We start from the raw sequence: 18843 nt of genomic DNA, 5'->3' as shown, positions 1-18843 counted from the left end.
GTTGTGAATGCTATCAGATCACATGGCAGTTTGAGTGACTGTTAGAGGCAATGAGGAATTTATAGGAGCTAGTGGGTGTGATGGATGGTAGTTATATTTAGGGAGAAAAGCCGCAGATAGAGTCAGGTAGATTGGTTACCACCAGGATAGGTATGAGAGGGAGGTAGGTACTGCAGGAGTCTCCTATGGTTATCCCCATCTCAAACAAGTATGCTGTTTTGGAAAATGTAGGGGGTGATGGACTCTCAGGGGAACGTAGCACAAACAGTTTCTGGTCCTGAGACTGGCCCTAATGTAACAAGCAATCAATTGTGATAGGGGACTTTCTAGTCAGGGGCACAGGCTGAGGTTTCTGTGGCCGACAATGGGAAATCAGAATGGTGTATTGTCTCTCTGATGCCAGGATCAGGGATATCTTGGACAATGTGCAGAATATTCTCAAAAGGGAGTGGAACCAACAGGAGGCCATTGTACGCATTGGAACTAATGACATAGGAAGGAAAATGGATGAGATTCTGAAGGGAAAATATAGGAAGTTAGGCAGGAATTTATAAAGGAAGTCATCGAGGTTAGTAATATCTGGATTACTCCCAGTGCTACGAGCTAGTGAGGGTGGGAATAAGAGGATAGAGCAGATGAATACGTGGCTGAGGAGCTGGTGTAGGGGAGAAGGATTCACATTTTTTGATCATTGGAATCGCTCCTGGGATAGAAGTGATCTGTATAAGAAGGACGAATTGCATCTGAATTGGAAGGGGACTAATATTCTGGCAGGTAGATTTGCGAGAGCTACTTGGGAGGATTTAAACTAATAAGGTGGTGGGCTGGGACCCACGGAAATAGTGAGGAAAGAGATCAGTCTGAGACTGGTACAGTTGGGACAAGGAGCAAGTCAACCAGTCAGGGCAGGAAGGAACAAAGCAGAGAACAAGGTAAATTAAACTGCATTTATTTCAAAGCAAGAGGCCGAACAGGGAAGACAGATAAATTCAGGGCATGGTTATGAACATGGGACTGGGATATCATAGCAATTACAAAGACATGGCTCAGGGATGGACAGGACTAGCAGCTTAATGTACCAGGATTCAAACACTGTTGGAAGGACAAAAAGGGGGCAAGAGAGGAGGGGAAAGTGGTGTTTTTGATAAGGAATAACATTACGTCTGCACTCAGAAAGGATACACCTGGGAATACATCCAGGGAAGATATTTGGGTAGAACTGAGAAATCAGAAAGGGATGATCACCTTATTGGGATTATACTATAGACAGAACGGGATGATTGCCTTATTGAGATTGTACTATGACAACCCAATAGTCAACGGGAAATTGAGAAACAAATTTGTAAGGAAATCTCCATTATCTGTAAGAACGGTAATGGTATTTGAAAAATATATTAAGGACAAAAGGATAACCAGGGAGAGAATAGGCTCCATCAAAGATTTGCAAGGCAACCTATGGAACCAGAAGAGATCGGCGAGATACTAGGAGTATTTTGTATCAATGTCTATATTACAGAGGAGGAGGTACTGGATGTCTTAAAATGCATAAAGGTGGATAAATCTCAAGGACCTGATCAGGTATACCCTTGAACTCTGTGAGAAGCTACGAAAATGATTGCTGGACCCTTTGCTAAGATATTTAGATCATCGATAGTCACAGGTGAGGTGCAAGAAGACTGGAGGTTGTTTAACGTGATGCCACTGTTTAAAAAAGGTGGTAAGGAAAAGTCAGGGAACTATAGACCAGTGAGTCTGACATCAGTGGTGGGCAAGTTGTTGGAGAGAATCATGAGGGACAGGATTTACATTTATTTGGAAAGGCAAGGACAAACCCTGGGATAGTCAACATGGCTTTGTGCATGGGAAATCATGTCTTACTAATTTGATTGAGTTTTTTTGAAGAAGTTATGAACAGGATCGATAGTGCAAAACAATGGAGGTGATCTATATGGACTTCAGTATGGCGTTCGACAAGGTTCCTCATGGTAGACCGGTTAGCAAGATTACATCATATGGAATACAGGAAAAACTAGCCATTTGGATACAGAAGTGGCTCGAAGGTAGAAGATAGAGAGTGGTGGTGGAGGGTTGGTTTTCAAACTGGAGGCTGTAACCAATGGTGGGCCGCAAGGATTGGTGCTGGGTCTACTGCTTTTCATCATTTATATAAATGGTTTGAATGTGAACATAGGAGGTATAGTTAGTTAGCTTGCAGATGACACTAAAATTGGAGGTGCAGTGGACAGCAAAGAAGGTTACCTCAGATTACAACAGGATCTTGATCAGATGGGCCAATGGGCTGAGGACTGGCAGATGGAGTTTAATTTAGATAAATGCAAGGTGCTATATTTTCGAAAGGTAAATCAGAGCAGGACTTATACACTTACTGTCAAAGGTATGGTGCTGGAAAAGCACAGTCGATCAGGTAGCCTCTGAGGAGCAGGAGAGTCAACATTTTGAGCATAAACCTTTCATTAGGAATGTGTGGGAAGGGGGGGTGCCAATGGAGACTGAGAGATAAATTGGAGGGGGCTGAGGCTTGGGAGGAGGTAGCTAGGAATGCAATAGATGGATGAAGGTGGGGGTGATGGTGATAGGTTGGATTGGAGGGTGGAACAGATAGATGGGAAGGTAGATGGACAAGTAGGACAGGTCAAGAGGGCGGTACTGAGTTGGAGGGTTGGATCTGGGATAAGTTGCGGGGAGGGAAGGTGAGGAAACTGTTGGTTCCCTGTGGTTGGAAGGTCCCAAGGCAAAAGATGAAGTGTTCATCCTCCAGGCGTCGGGTGGCTAGGATTTGGCAGTGGAGTAGGCCCAGAACTAAGTGTCCTTGGCGGAGTGAGAGGGGGAGTTGAAGTGATCAGCCACAGGGCGGTGGAGTTGTTTAGTGGGTGTGTCCCAGAGATGTTCTCTGAAACGTTCTGCAAGTTGGCATCCTGTTTCCCCAAAGTAGAGGGAGCCACATTGAATGCAACGAACACAGTAGATGAGGTGTTTGGAGGTGCAGGAAAATCTCTACCAGGTGTGGAAGGATCCTTTGGGGCCTTGGATTGAGGTGAGGGGGGAGGTCTGGGCACACTTTTACGCCTCTTGCAGCAGTAAGGAAAGGTGCTGGGAGTGGAGGGTGAGTTGGTGTGAGGGGCTAGGATGGAGTCGCGGAGGGAATAGTCTCTGCGGAATGCTGAAAGGGGTAGGGAAGGAAATATATCTCTGGTGGTTGGGTCTGACTGTAGGTGGCACTGCCAGAGGATGATGCATTGTATCCAGATGTGGGTGGGTTAGAAGGTAAGGACCAGGGGTGGGTTGGCCTTGTTGCGGTTGGAGAGGTGGGGTACAAGGGCAGAGGTGTGGGAAGTTGAGGATATGTACTGGAAGGCATTGTTGACCACTTAGGAGGGGAAATTGTCCTTGAAGTAAGAGGTCATCTGGGATGTTCTGGAGTAGAATTCATCCTTCTGGGAGCAGATCCTGGGAACATTTCAGAGAACATCTCTGAGACACACACACTAAACAACACCACTGCTCTGTGGCCAATCACTTCAACAACTCCTCCCACACCACCAAGCACATGCAAGTCCTGTACTGCCTCCACCGCCAAATCCTAGTCACCCAATACCTGGAGGAAAAACACCTCACCTTCTGCCTGGGACTCTCCAATGAGATGGGATCAATGGAGATTTCACCAGTTTCCTTATCTCCCCTCCCCCCCACCTTATCCCAGATCCAACCCTCCAACTCAGCACCATCCTCTTGATCTGTCCTACTTGTCCAGCTTCCTTCCCACCTATCCATTCAACCCTCCATTCTGACCTATGATCATCACCCCCCCACCTTCATCTACCCATCGTGTTCCGAGCTTCCGTCCCACCAGTCCCACCCCCCACATTTCTGATGAAGAGCTTATGCTCAAAATGTCTACTCTCCTGCTCCTCAGATGCTGCCTCACTGACTGTGCTTTTCCAGTCTTTTGACTCTGATCTCCAGCATCTGCAGTCCTCACTTTCTCCTTATACACTTAATGGTAAGATCCTGGGAGTGTTGCTGAACAAAGAGACTTTGAAGTGTAGTTTCATAGTTCCTTGAAAGTGGAGTCTCAGGTAGATAGGATAGTAAAGTAGGCCTTTATTTGTCAGAGTGTTGAGTATAGGAATTGGGAGGTCATGTTGCAGCTGTATAGGACATTGGTTGGGCCACTTTTGGAATAATGTGTACAGTTCTAGTCTCCCTCCTACAGAAAGAATGTTGTGAAACTTGAAAGGATTCAGATTTGCAAGGATGTTGTCAGGGTTAGAGGGTTTGAGCTATGGGGAGAGGCTGAAGAGGCTGGGGCTGTTTTTTCTGGAGCATCACAGGCTGAGGGATGACCTTATAGAGGTTTATAAAATCATGATGGACATGGATAGGCCTTTTCTCTGGATTGCAGGAATCCAGAACTAGAAGGCATTGGTTTAGGGTGAGAGGGGAAAGATTTAAAAGGGATTTAAGGGAAACATTTTCACACAGAGGGTGTTGTGTGTATGGAATGTTCTGCCAGTGCAAGTGGTGGAGGCTGGTACGATTGCAAGCCTCCACCACTTGCACCAGATGTGTATATGAATAAGAAGGATTTAGAGAGATGTGAGCCAAGTGCTGGCAAATGGGACTGGATTAATTTAGGATATCTAGTCAGCATGACGTGTTGGACCAAAGGGTCTGTTTCCATACTGTATAGCTGTATGAATCTATGATCTCAGTCAAGAACTCCACACCATTCTATATTCCAGAAGACCCAAATTATCCTATGTCAAAATCACCTCCAAATAGCTTGCTTTAAACTGATAAAAATGAGGAGATTCCAAAGGGTAATTTCTGAGTTCTGAAAGTAATAAAGCTTTTAAATTGAATTCAAATGGTCACCCTAGATAATTGGAGCTTATGTCTCATACTTATTCTCCTTCAAAAGGAGCTAGAGAGAATACTTTCCAGTTGAGATTGTTGCACAATGAGACAACGGGCAATGAACAAAGCCCCATCTATCCAACAGTCTCAATAATCCCTTATCAAAACCAAATAGGTTAATAAAACACAGTAAATGTCATGGTTAATATTGTTAATGTTTAACCAGCCAGGCTTGCTCATTAATAGAACGAGCAAGGACAGACCTAGCATTAAGGCATAAGTTTTCACATTTTGGTTCAGATAATCTTTCAGTCTCACACACAATCACACTCAGACACTAACACAGATTCTCTCTCATACACACGCTCTCTCTCTCTCACACACACACACACACTCGCATGGACACCCACTCACAGGGATATATTCCATCACACTTGTGCACACACTCTATCAAACACGCACACATTCTTATTCTCACTCACTCTCTCGGTCTCTCTCACACACATCTATGGGGTGAATTTGTACTTGCAGATACATTCTATTTTGTTCAAAAAGCACACAATGTGTAGACAGTCAATCCATATGATATTTTATTAGATCCTACTTTGGAAAGAGAACCAGTCTGACTCAAGGCTGGGACACAGACAGACTCCAACCTCACACCTTTAACACATTGTCTGAGCTGAGATGTCACTTTTTTTATACTGGTAAAATCTTAAGTTATCTCAGATTGTGACTTGAAAGATGTTCTGGGATTTATATATTAATCGATCGAAACCTGCGTCCCCATTATATGTGATTAAAGACTTGACAGCAATCTAGGTTTGTTCAATACATCACATCAGTTGTAATGACACTTCGATCTTTTACTTATAAATTCTGTGTCCTATGATCCTGCCCCACTAGCTACCTGATTAAGGAGCAGCGCTCTGAGAGCTTGTACTTTCAAATAAACCTGTTGGACTATAACCTGGCATCATGTAACTTTTAACTTCATCCATCCCAGTCCAATAATGGCACCTCCACATCAAGTCTTATCTGCAGACCCATCACATCCCTTCAAGAAAGGTACCTGGTACAACAATGCAGTCAAACCTCCATAATAACTACTTCAGTCAGAAGTAAAGAACAATCCATAAGTACTATCCCAAGAGATCACACTTATATTCATTATTGCGAAGTGGTTGATAGAGGATGAAGCCATATTAAACAACAGAAAATTCAGAGGAAGGCTCACTCGACCCGAAAAGGTAACTTTGATTTCTCTCCACAGATGCCGCCAGACCTGCTGAGCTTGTTCAGCCCTTATGGTTATTAAACAGAAAATTCAGTTTGCCTTGTAAGGCCTTCATCATTAAAATAACCTTGAGGTTCAGTCAGCCTTTTTTTTAAAGCATTCCCCCAACCCACCGTCCTATATAGCTTCTGTCGAGGTTTGTTGAAGTGCAGTTCCCTTCTTCCCTACTACTCATGTAGACATTCCTCATCTCCCTAAAGACCACAAAGCCAAAAGGGCAATGAGGAAAATATTTATTGTTAGCAATTTGCCATGTGTTGCCTGAAAGAGTAATGGAAGCAAATTCAGCAGGGTAGCTTTCAAGAGGAAAACGGATAAACATTGAGAAGTAAAGAATTTACAGAGCGATGAATAAAGAGCAAGGGAGTTGGGACTAATTGACTAGCTCTGTCACGAGCTGACACAAGCAAAATAAGTTGAATGGCCTCCCCCTGTGATGTATGATTCTGTTGTGAACCTAGAAAGTGAACACAGACAAGATAAGATATAGGAACAGAATTAGGCCATTTGACCCCTTGAGTCTGCTAAGTCATTGCTGATATGTTTCTCAATACCCTTCTCCTACATCTCCCTGTATTCCGTGATCCTCTTACTATTCAAGAACCTACCTATCTCTGTCTTAAATACACTCAATGATTTGGCCTCCACAGCCCTCTGTGGCAATGAGTTCCACAGACTGACTGCCCTCTGGCTGAAGAAATTCCTCCTCATCTCAGTTCTAAAAGGTCGTCCCTTCACTCTGAGTTTGTGCCCTCAGGTTCTAATCTCTCCTATCAGCAGAAACATTTCTCAACATCCACTCTATCCAGGCTTCTCAGTATTCGGTAAGTTCCAATGAGATCCTCTCTCATCTTTCTAAACTTCATCAATTACAGACTAAGGATCCTCAATTGTCCTCATATGACAAGCCCTTTATCCCCAGGATCATTCTCATAAACGTCCTCTGGACTTCCTCCAAGGCCAGCATAACCTTCCTTTGATATGGAGCTGAAAACTGCTCACAATATTCCAAATGTAGTCTGACCAGAGTCTTATACAGCCTCAGTAGCACATCTATGCTCTTGTATTCTAGCCTTCATGAAATGAATGCTAATATTACATTTAATTTCTTAACTGCCAACTGAACCTGCATGTTAAACTTAAGAGAATCCTGAACTATGACTTCCAATATTTGCTTTGTACTTCAAATTTACGAAGCCGTTCCCCATTTAGAAAATAGTCCATGTCTCTATTCTTCTTACCAAAGTGCATAACATCATCCCTTTCCCCAATAGTATTCCATCTGCCACCTTTTTGCCCACTCTGTTAGCATATCCAAGTCCTTCTAAAGCCTCCCCCCTTCCTTGACATTACCTTTCCTTCCACTTTCCTTAGTGTCATTTGAATACCCATAATGTTGAATACCTTCAACATTGCCCTCAGTTCCTTCGACCAGGTTGTTAATATACAACATGAACAGTCATGGTCCCAATAAGGAGTCCTGCAGAATTCTGCTAGTCATTGACTGCCATCCTGAAAAAGACTCCTTTATCCCTAGTCGCTACCTTCTGACAGTCAGGCAATCCTTTCTCCCTGCCAATACCTTACTCCTAACACCATGGTCTCTTACCTTATTTAGCAACCTCCGGTGCAGCACTTCATTAAAGGCCTTTTGGAAATCCAAATAGATCATGTCCACTGACTTTCCTTTGTCTACCTCACTTGTTGCCTCCTCAAAGAATTCGGACAGATTTGTCAGGCATGACCTCCCCTTGATGAAGCCATGCTGACTCAGTTCTATTTTTCCACACACTTCCAAGCACTGTGTAATCTTGTCCTTATTAATGCACTATAAAATCTTACCAACGACCAAGGTCAGGCTAACCAGCCTATAATTTCCCATCCTATGCCTTTCTCTCTTTTTAAACAGGGGTGTAACATTAGACATTTTCCAACCCTCTGGGACCCTCCCTGATTACAGTAATTCCTGAGAGATCACCATCAATGCCTCCACAATCTCCTCAGCGATTGCCTTCAGAACTCTGGCATGTAATCCATCCAGTCCAGGTGATCTATCGACCTTCAGACATTTCAACTTCCCCAGCACCTTCTCCTTAGATGTTCAACCTTGTGGCATCAGAGCTCAGCCCAGCCACATTAGTCAAGTATGAGTGACCAATCATCAGGAAACAGCAGGTGCTGATTTTCCCCTCCCAAACCCAGGGCACCAAGACCATTACAGGATCCCTGTCAGCGCGGTTGAGATTGCTCACTCAGCCGAGAACAAACCCTGACCCTGGAACCCTCAGTTCTGTTAGCTTTCTTTCATTTTAAGAGCCAGACCATCAGAAGTGTCCCTGTTTATAACTTCCCTAGTGAGGTCAGCTGAAATAACTATGCAGCCAGCACAAAGTGTTAATGAAGGTAACTAAAAATTCAACTGAACTAATATATGGAACCACAGAATTGTTACAATGCCAAAGGAGGCCATTAGGCCCATCACGTCTACTCCAGCTCTCTGAGTATTTTAACTCCGTGTTAATCTCTTCACTTTTCCCAGGATCCTAAATAATCATCCAAAGCCCTCTTGAATGGCTCACCTGAACCTGCCTCCACCACACTCTAAGTAGTGCATTCCGTACCAGAACCATTTGCTGCGTGAGGTTTTTCCTCATTTCACATTTGCTTCTTTTGCACAACTTTGAAATTGTGCCCTCCAGTTCTCAATCCATTAATGAACAAAGAATCGTTTCTTCTAGGTCACTCTGTCTAGAACCCTCATGATTTTGAAAACATCCATAAAATCTTTTCTTAGCTTTCCCCTCTCCAAGGAAAACAGTCTCTGCTTCTCCGATCTTTCCCTGTACCTGAAGAGTTGCATTGTTGGAATATTCTCATAAACCTCTGTTGCACTCTCTCCAATGTCTCCACATCTTTGACACAGTGTGGCATCCAGAACTGTGCACAATGCTTTAGATGAGGTCTAACCAGTGTCTTCTCTAAATTCTGTGCTCTTGTACAGTTAGGTTCAGTTAGCTTGGATGGCTGGTTTACAATACAGAGAGGCACCAACAGCAACAAGTTTAATTCCCACTCTCGCTGAAATTACCATGAAGGTTTTCTATTCTCAACCTTGCTTCTCACCTCACAGCTGGACCTAATTAACAATGGGCCTAATTCCCTCAGGTTAAACTCACTATTATCTCACTTTATTGAGAAGGCATTCCCTCTGACAGAATGGCAACTTTGCCTTTACCCCATGCACATATTTCTGAAAGATAGAACATTGCCTGCTTTATTAACAACTTTTACTACATATCCTGCCACCTCTAATGACTCATGTGCATATCCCCAGGTCACTCATGTACCTTGCTTTGGAATGGTATCTTTATTTTATGCTGCCTCTTTGTGGTCTTTTTATCAAAATGCATCACATTTCTCCACATTGAACTTCATCTGCCACCTACCAATGCACTCCTTCAATATCCTTTTGAAGTTCTACTCTGTCCTCCTCAGAGTTTACAGTTTTCCAAAGTTTGCAAAGTCTGCAAAGTTTGAAATTGTCCCCTGAATATCAAGATCTCAATCACCAGAGAAAGCAAGGGGCACAAGATCTCTTGGGGAAACGACACTACAAATCTTCTTCCAGTCTGAAAAATATCCTTTAACCAATACTCTCTGTTTCCTATCCGTCAATTAATTTTATAATCACATTGCTATAATCTCTTTTATGCCAAGAACTATAACTTTCTTCTTGACTCTGTATCGAATGTTGCTTGGAGGTCCATGTCCACCAAATCAACAACTGTAAACCTTCCCTCTCTGCTACCTCTTCAAAGATCAAAGTTAAAAATCATACAACATTGGGTTATAGTCCAACATGTTTATTTGGAAGCACTAGCATTCGGAGCGCTGCTCCTTCAAGAGGTAGCAGGATCATAAGGCACAGAATTTATAGCAAAAGATTGCAGTGTCAATCCCCAAAGATCTGCAGTTAGCTAGCTTGTCACAATTTTCCCTTAACAAATCAATGCCAACTCTTTCAAATCAATACTCATATTTCCATGTGACTATTAATTCTATCCCAAATAATTGTTTCTTAGACATTTTCACACCACTGAAGTTAAACTAATTGATTCATAATTGTTGGACTAATCTTTACAAACTTTTATTGAACAAGACTTCGTCAATGCTTTGGAAGAGGTCTAACCAGTGTCTTCCCTAAATTCTGTGCTCTTGTACAGTTAGGTTCAGTTAGCTTGGATGGCTGGTTTACAATACATAGAGGCACCAACAGCAACAAGTTTAATTCCGATTAATTGCGTTGCGCAGACTGGGGTAGTGTCAGGGAAGCTTTACTCCACATCTAAGGTTTTTTGGTGGGGTGGTGGTGGTGGGTTCAGTTTGAATTTATTATCTCCTGATAATAAATTTTGACATCTGTATATGAACTAAAATTGTAAATTTTATTAAAATGTGCAAACACGAACTTCAAAGGACAGAATTTCCTTCTGATCGAAGCGTTGAGGGTTTTATTCCCAGTCAGCAGCTTGTAAATTCAAGTCCCATGGCTGTTGATTGACTGGCTTAATTGATGTGTTTATTTGTTTTTCTTCTGTCTCCTGCAGACTTTAATCGATGTGATCAAAGCATTACATTTGACGAATATTGGCACCATGGTTGTCAGTATTATTGCTATGTCCACCATGTTTGCAGTGAAGATGATAAACGACCGTTTTAAGTCTAAATTGCCAATACCTATTCCTATTGAACTCATTGAGGTAAATACAATAGCTTTCTCTTGGATTAGTGAGGTCAGTTTTCTTCGTGATACTCTGAGCTAATTTCCTTATATTTGCCACACACTGTCAATTCAGGACAGTAGGTGTTCAATACCAGGAATATTGCTACATCTCTCACATCCTTATCTTTCCCCTTTCTTCTAAATAGTGAAAAGGAAATAAAGTATGACAATATTTAAAATCAATAATGTTTTGTTAAAAATGTCAAAGCCAAATATTTGTCTTTAAATCAAATTTGAATTTGCTTCATAATCGCAAAAGTCATAACAAGTTTGAAAATGTAATTGTTTCTCTGTTCACTGATGCTGCCAGATCTGCTATCCATTTTTCTTTCAGATCTCCAGTATTTATGCTTTTATTTTGGTTTATTTCTTCCTGATTTATCTCACTACTTCGAAATTTTAAAATAATAAACCTGCAATGCTTGTCGGGGAGAAAGACTCCTTGAACTGAATTTTCAGACCCCACTCAATGCTAGATTCTGACTTCCATTCCTGGCATTGGCCATTTTGGATGAGGCAGGATCAGGATTAGCAGGTTGGCCTACCCTAATGTGACAGGTAGCTGCTTGAGCTTGTTAACAGCCTTGGAACAGCAAATTCAAGGATAAGATTAAAAGTAAAAGGGGTATTTCTGTCAACATCCAGTTTCTTACACTGATTGGAGTCTGTTGAAGTGCTTGGGAGAGAGAATTCAGTGGTAGGCCTTGGGGAACCTACATACCTCACAGCAACCGGAGTGCACGTCCAGCTAAGGGCTTCTCCGTACAGGATTTCCATCTTTGGTGGTGGCCTCGTTGCTTAATACTCTCCTTCTCAATCTCTTCCCTCGCCTGAAGTCTGGTTAAATCACCACCAGTCATTTCGCTCTCTGAGAGAGCACCCCCTATGGTCTCATAAGACTTTAGAGTCATACAGATGTACAGTTTGGAAACAGACCCTTCGGTCCAACCCGTACATACCGACCAGATATCCCAACCCAATCTAGTCCCACCTGCCAGCGCCCGGCCCATATCCCTCCAAACCCTTCCTATTCATATACTCATCCAAATGCCTCTTAAATGTTGCAATTGTACCAGCCTCCACCACTTCCTCTGGCAGCTCATTCCATACACGTACCACCCTCTGTGAGAAAAAGTTGCCCCTTAGGTCTCTCTTATATCTTTCCCCTCTCACCCTAAACCTATGCCCTCTAGTTCTGGACTCCCCGGCTTCAGGGAAAAGACTTTGCCTATTTACCCTATCCATGCCCCTCATAATTTTGTAAACCTCTAAGGTCACCCTTCAGTGTCCGATGCTCCAGGGAAAAGAGCCCCAGCCTGTTCAGCCTCTCCCTGTAGCTCAAATCCTCCATCCCTGGAAACATCCTTGTAAGTATTTTCTGAACCTTTTCAAGTTTCACAACATATTTCCGATAGGAAGGAGACCAGAATTGCACGCAATATTCCAACAGTGGCCTAACCAATATCCTGTACAGCCGCAAAATGACATCCCAACTCCTGTACACAATACTCTGACCAATAAAGGAAAGCATGCCAAATGCCTTCTTCACTATCCTAGCTACCTGCGACTCCACTTTCAAGGAGCTATGAACCTGCACTCCAAGGTCTCTTTGTTCAGCAACACTCCCCAGGACCTTACTATTATGTGTATAAGTCCTGCTAAGATTTGCTTTCCCAAGATGCTGTCTTTGTTTATAAATTTAAGGTTAGAAAAAAATGATTATTTGACATATCCATATTGAACCTCCTTCTGAGTTACTTGACCTTGACTGTGGCTTGCTGTTGTTTACAAGCTGGAAGACCTGTGATTGGCTAATTAGGATGGTAAGTCAGCTGTCAAAGCTGGAGGGCCAGAGGACCTTTCTCGATACTAACTAAAGGAGAGCCCACATAAAAGTCCCAGTGAGTGACTGTTCCCCCCCCCCCCCCAACAGAAGTTAGGGGCACAGAAACAGTCTCAACCTTTATGTCCCAATGGAAAGAATGTCCCTGCATGTAAGCCAACAGTAAGTTTGGAACAGCATCATGTAAATACTTCAAACTTCACTACCTTTCTGTTCTCCTTCAAAATAGGTCATAATTGCTACACTGATTGCGTCTAATGTCGACCTAGTCGGAAAATATGGAATACAAGTTGTGGGGAATATTCCGAAAGGGTCAGTTGAGTGTTACATATTTTCTTAAAAGGTTTAACCTTCTTAAATGGGGATATCCACTATCAAATAATTGCGTTGGTTAAATTTCCTTTTTGTTTAATTGCTGCATTTCTCAGTTCTGTCTGCAGTAGCTTCACCAATGCTGCTTCCCAAGGAAGGATCCACACTTAAAGGAAACACAACAGCACACTGAGCGCAGCCAGGCATTGAGAGAAAAAAATGCTTCTCATATGTACCAAGGGTTGAATTTTGTGGAGAAGACAGAAGTTCCGCATCCTTCAGGACTGTGGGCCATAAAGACCATAGCCCACCACAGTTACAGGGCTGGCAGCACTACCGTGTCACCTACTAGTAGCAGCTGAGACTAGGGAAAAGCTATCTGAAGGGAGTGGTATCCTCAAACAGGTGCAGGTGTTGTTAATGAAAACCAGGGTTGATTTAGAAGGCCCTAAACAATTAGGTTTATTGTTTGGGTAAAGAGTGGGTTCATGTGCTAACAGCAGAGAATTTGATCTAGGGGCAGCCATTGCCAGTTGTGTGGGGTAGAGTGTGGAGGATTTGGAGGAAGGGTCCCTCTGTGGGTTATGGAGTGTCCATAAAACAAGGGTGACCAACCCACCCATAACCTACATGGAGCCCATCAGTATTCACCGGGGCCGTCAATTAGACCTCAAAGCAGAACCTCTTCTTGGATCTCTCATTTCACTGGTCCACACACGATCCTACAGGCTCCCTAAGATGACTTGTTAACTGGCTACCTCTGATAAGATCACTAGAGGTCTTCTGTACAGCTACATTCCCAATCTGGAATTCAGCTCGATATTACAATCCTGACACCACCAAGAAAATACAGCCCGGGATTCTATATGGGTGTTATTTGATTTTGGGTACTGACAGCATTAAGGGATATGGAGCTACTATGGATGGAGGAGTTGAAGGAGAAGATCAGCTATGATCTTCTTGAATGGCACAGCATGAAGGGCCAAATGGCCTACCCCAGCTCTTATGTTGTATGTTCTTTTAGTGACAGATGTTGAAGATTTCAAGCGATTTGTCCTCAGTGCTTCCTCTTTTCATTTGCCTTGTACAGACTGCAAGCCCCAGTTCCACCTGACTTCAACCTTGCCTCCAATCTTGTGGGAGATGCTTTTGCTTTGGCCATTGTAGGATATGGCATCACAATATCACTGGGCAAGATCTTCGCATTGAAGCATGGGTACCAGGTGGACAGTAATCAGGTAATACAGCAGTCTAATGATTTGGAATATAGGACCCACTGTAAGACACGCAACCCAGCAATACTGCTTCACCATTTTCCTGGTCAGTAGCAGTTTTGAGTCAAACTTTCACCTTCTGTCCTCCTCCCTTCATATGATTCCTATTGTCTCAATCGCTCCTTCAGATCCTCCTTTTTATGGAGCACATTGCATCCTCGCATTCTTTGATATGAAGGAATTTTTCTAGGCCTCAGTTTTCCATCTTGAAGAGAGTAGTGCAGGGAATTCTGTGTCCCTTTACAGAGTGATCAATGCACTCCCTTTACTGTTTTTAATGAATGCTTTTTGGAAATCACTCCCTTTACTGTTTTTAATGAATGCTTTTTGGAAAACATGGAATCAAGAAACAGTTGTTCAATCCAGTTATCCCATTCCCTCTGCAGCTCCTGTGCTACTTATACCATTATGATCCCTAACCAAATCATTCAATCACTGATTCAGGCAGTAATGCAAAGGTAAAGGTTCATGAGAAAGAGAATACGGTGAACCTTCTAATTAACCATTTAATGCAACCAATCCAAATGGTCGATTCAATCTTACAACTCAGACTAGTCAATTTTCGTAGCTGTCTCATTGATGGTCCTGAGAGTATAGGTCCTTTTTTTAAAATATTCATTAAAAGGATATAGACATTGCTTGCTTGTCCAGCGTTTATTACCCAGCCCTAACTGCCTAATCTGTCTCTTGGGGTATAAGGACACCATCAGGTTGCAATTTGAAGATTGTGGCATAGTGGTCATGTCACAGGATTATTACAGATTGGGTATCCTCTATCTGACTGTCTGAAAACCAGAAGTCTTTTAAAAGCAGATGCAAATGAACCCAACTGCTTCTGCAGTCAATCTGAACTTTTAGGTTCATTAGGTCAAAATGTTGAGATGTCCCATTTTATATGCCTCCTCAATGATGCTGATTAGCAGAATTTATTATCCTTTATCTGTGGGTGTGTAGCTGTTTCAAACACTACAACTGGTAATTATTTCCCCTGGCTAATAAAACCATACAGTTGGATCTCTCCATTAAATTTGTACAAAATGGGAGTGTTGAGAATTGATTTGATACACTGGAGATCCATGTGCAGAGAATAAATATGAAACTACATTGGAATTCTTTGTCACACAATGGAATGGAATGTGTCTTGTTTCATGAAAAATTTATATTTGAATCACTTGAATTTTTACCAAAAATTAATGGAATTATTATTTGAAAAGGAAGAAATGTGCAAAGGTGTGAAAGAATAGGTGAAATTGCATTGATCTCTTGGAAACCTAACAGACACAATGGATCAAATGGTTCCTTCCATTCAATGATGCTGTGCGATTGTGTCCACCAAGAAATATTGGCACCGTATGATATTGCGGAAGCAATAATATGTGTTAAAGGCATTGTCCTCCACTATATGATTTGTTTCTTGCAGGAGCTGATCGCACTGGGGCTCAGCAACTTTGTGGGAGGGTTTTTCCAATGCTTTGCTGTGAGTTGTTCCATGTCCAGGAGTCTGGTTCAAGAAACTACTGGAGGAAACACACAGGTAAGGGATTTTGTGTCCACTGGAAGTATTCTCAAGATGCAGTTACCACAGATAAACTAGAATGGAGTGAAATTGTTCCTTTCTATTGTTATCAACCGTGAAGAACAATAAACCAAACAAACTGAATTTAATGAATAACACAAATTAAAAAACCAATGGACAAGATTTCAGTTTTATCACCTTTATTTAAGTATGCAAACCCAAATCAACACAAACTAAACATGAGTTAATAAACAAATTGAATATTAAATAGGAGATACAACAGAGACTGATCTCACAGATTTATTCACCAGTCCACTCAAAATGTATGGCACTCATTCCAACCACAAAAGCTCTGAACTCTGTTAAAATTCCAACTCTTCTTCTAGAATTTAGCTTGATCTCCAATTAATGACCACACCATATTAACCTTGGCACAATCTTCACTAAAATGGCACACATCTGCAAAATCTCTTCAACTCTACTTTAGATGATTTTGAAGTGTAGATCTTCTCATGTTATTTTCAAGTAATAGAAACAACCGGCAATGATTGTATATTTGCCTATTCCCAACTCTTGGATCTAGCCTCTGTCTTCCTCAGCAATTAGATCTGAGCTCTAATGGCTCTGTGTCTTTTTAACTCATTTCAGTGTCAGTTTTCCCAGAAACTGAAGTGTCCATTTCTGTTTCTGTTTTAATTATCTTTGAAATCTTACGGTTCCATTTTCCTTTCTGTTGGCTGAGGTTTCTATTTCAGTTCCAAATAGGATCCATCACAAAGAATACAAACTTTGAAACCATGGATTCCATCACATTATTATATATGAAGTGGGACTCATTTATTTGGCTGGATGGCTGGTTTGTGATGCAGAGTGATGCCAACAGTGTGGGTTCACTTCCCATACTGGCCGATGTTATCGTGAAGGTCTCCCTTTCTCCCCTAAACGTTCTATCATGCCCATAATATTTGCAGAGTTTCAGTCATAATCTAATCACTTCTTGAATGTCAATGTTCTATGTTCTTTAGGAAATCTGAGTCAATTTGTCTGAATCATTATAAACATTTACAAAATTGAGAGGTATAGATTGGGTTGACAGTCAGAATCTTTTCCCCAGACTTAAAATGCCAATGCTAGAGGGCATGTATTTAAGATAAGAGGGGGAAAGTTCAAATGAGATGTGATGGGCAAGTTGTTTACACAGAGAGTGGTGGAGGAGACAGATATATTAGGAGCGTTTAAGGGGCTTTTAGATTGGTACATAAATAAGCACGGAATGGAGGGTAATGTACCATGGGAAGGCAGAAGGGATTAGTTTAACTTGTATCATGTTCATCAAGACCTGTTCTATGCTGTACTGTTCTATGTCCGATATGTTTGTTATTGAATTGTCTTCTCAATTGGATCATTCACAGTTAGCTGCGGCAGTGTCTTCTGTTGTTATCTTGGTGATTATCCTTGAAATCGGGGCACTATTTAGTCAACTACCTAAGGCAAGTCTCTTCATTTATTTACAATGCCTGAGCTGTGTTCAAGAAAATATATGGATGGGCTAACTGTTGTACCGCGTGAGAGAACTTAATAATCATACTAGATATTGTCGAGTTTATTATTGTGTTAAATTAATATCTGTCTTGGGTGAGAAGATGCACACATACATTCACCACGTTTGTTGTTAGATATTTTTTAACCTAACCATTTAGGATAACCCCAAACAAAATGGATTGATCTGATCTGTGTTTCCTCCATTATGCTGAAGAGAGTTATAACCTCCACAGTTTCTCTGGAGAGGTGCAACTGTGGGATGGAATGTATTTTTATAAGGGTCTCACTTAAACTGCATGGATTGGAGGTAAAAATAGAAATTGCTGGAAAAGCTCAGCAGATCTGGCAGTACCTGTGGAGAGAAATCAGAGTTAATGTTTCGGCTAGAGTGATCCTTCCTCAGAACGGAGTTCGAGGCAGCCAATTAGTGTTACTTTACATAGGGATTCTATTAATAGACAAAGGTGATACAATGTATTGAGATACCATGCATAGATGTTCTGAAGAAGGGTCACTGGATTCAATGTTAACTCTGCTTCCTCTTCACAGATGCTGCCAGACCTGCTGAGGTTTCTCCAGCAATTTTTGTTTTTGTTTTAGATTTCCAACATCTGCATTTTCTTTTATTATATGTAATACCATGTTAGCCAAGGGTTAGACTATTTCCTACACTTCATTCTACTGCATTCCCACTCTCCACATACCAGCTGGAGGCTAGAATATAAAACTTCCGAGTGGGGAAGTTCACACACACAAGCCTAACGTGCTGAAGCTATGTTTACAGGAGTGCTTTTTTAAAGCATTTGCCCATTCGAAATAATCAGGCACAGAGTAAATTGAGCATTCACAGGAGAACATCAGAAGGTCCAAGCCTGAGCCGTCTTCTCACACAGATTGAAATCAAAATCAACAGTCTAGTCTTTCCTACTCTCACAAGATTCCTTACAGCTGGCACAGAACAACAGTGACCAACAACGTCATAAGAGATACTAAAGGGAGAAAATAATGAGCTCAGTTAACTGAGAAATCATTAGATTGTATTGAGTTACATTTAGCTGCTGTGTTCCATTTGCTTTCGTTTACATTGTTTCCCTTTCTGACTGACTGAGAAGGACCTTCATTGTTAAGACCTATAAATTATATGACTTAATTATTAAACCCCAGCAAGATTCCTAGCTTGAAAAAAAATGCAAGTAATGATAGTGAAATATTTGTAATAGTTGGATAGACATATCATCTAAGATGTTCATTAAGCTTTGTGACTCTCTTCTGCACAGGCTGTTTTAGCATCAATTGTCATCATCAATCTCAAGGGGATGTTTGAACAGGTCACTGATATTTGCCATTTCTGGAGGACTAACAAAATTGATCTGGTAAGAGTTCAAATATTTTTAAATA

At 41.7% G+C, this 18843-nt stretch overlaps 1 protein-coding gene across 4 annotated transcripts in view; it reads left to right on the top strand.

Annotated features, from left to right (window-relative positions):
* slc26a6.2 (solute carrier family 26 member 6, tandem duplicate 2) overlaps window positions 1–18843 on the top strand; it is a 165086-nt gene that overhangs the window by 107757 nt on the left and 38486 nt on the right. For all 4 annotated transcript variants that reach the window (XM_043707735.2, XM_043707737.2, XM_087994124.1 and 1 more), the window contains 6 exons: window positions 10783–10935; window positions 13031–13113; window positions 14204–14351; window positions 15808–15921; window positions 17316–17393; window positions 18723–18818. In XM_043707735.2, the coding sequence (XP_043563670.2) occupies window positions 10783–10935; window positions 13031–13113; window positions 14204–14351; window positions 15808–15921; window positions 17316–17393; window positions 18723–18818 (672 nt within the window). The remainder of the gene's footprint in view (window positions 1–10782; window positions 10936–13030; window positions 13114–14203; window positions 14352–15807; window positions 15922–17315; window positions 17394–18722; window positions 18819–18843) is intronic.

This window comes from Chiloscyllium plagiosum, unplaced genomic scaffold, assembly GCF_037043375.1.
Source record: "Chiloscyllium plagiosum isolate Xiang-an unplaced genomic scaffold, Cpla_swu_hap1 HiC_scaffold_14, whole genome shotgun sequence".
NCBI classification, from domain to species: Eukaryota; Metazoa; Chordata; class Chondrichthyes; order Orectolobiformes; family Hemiscylliidae; genus Chiloscyllium; species Chiloscyllium plagiosum.
Note: the sequence above shows the minus strand (reverse complement) of the source record. Positions and strands in the feature narration are given on the sequence as shown.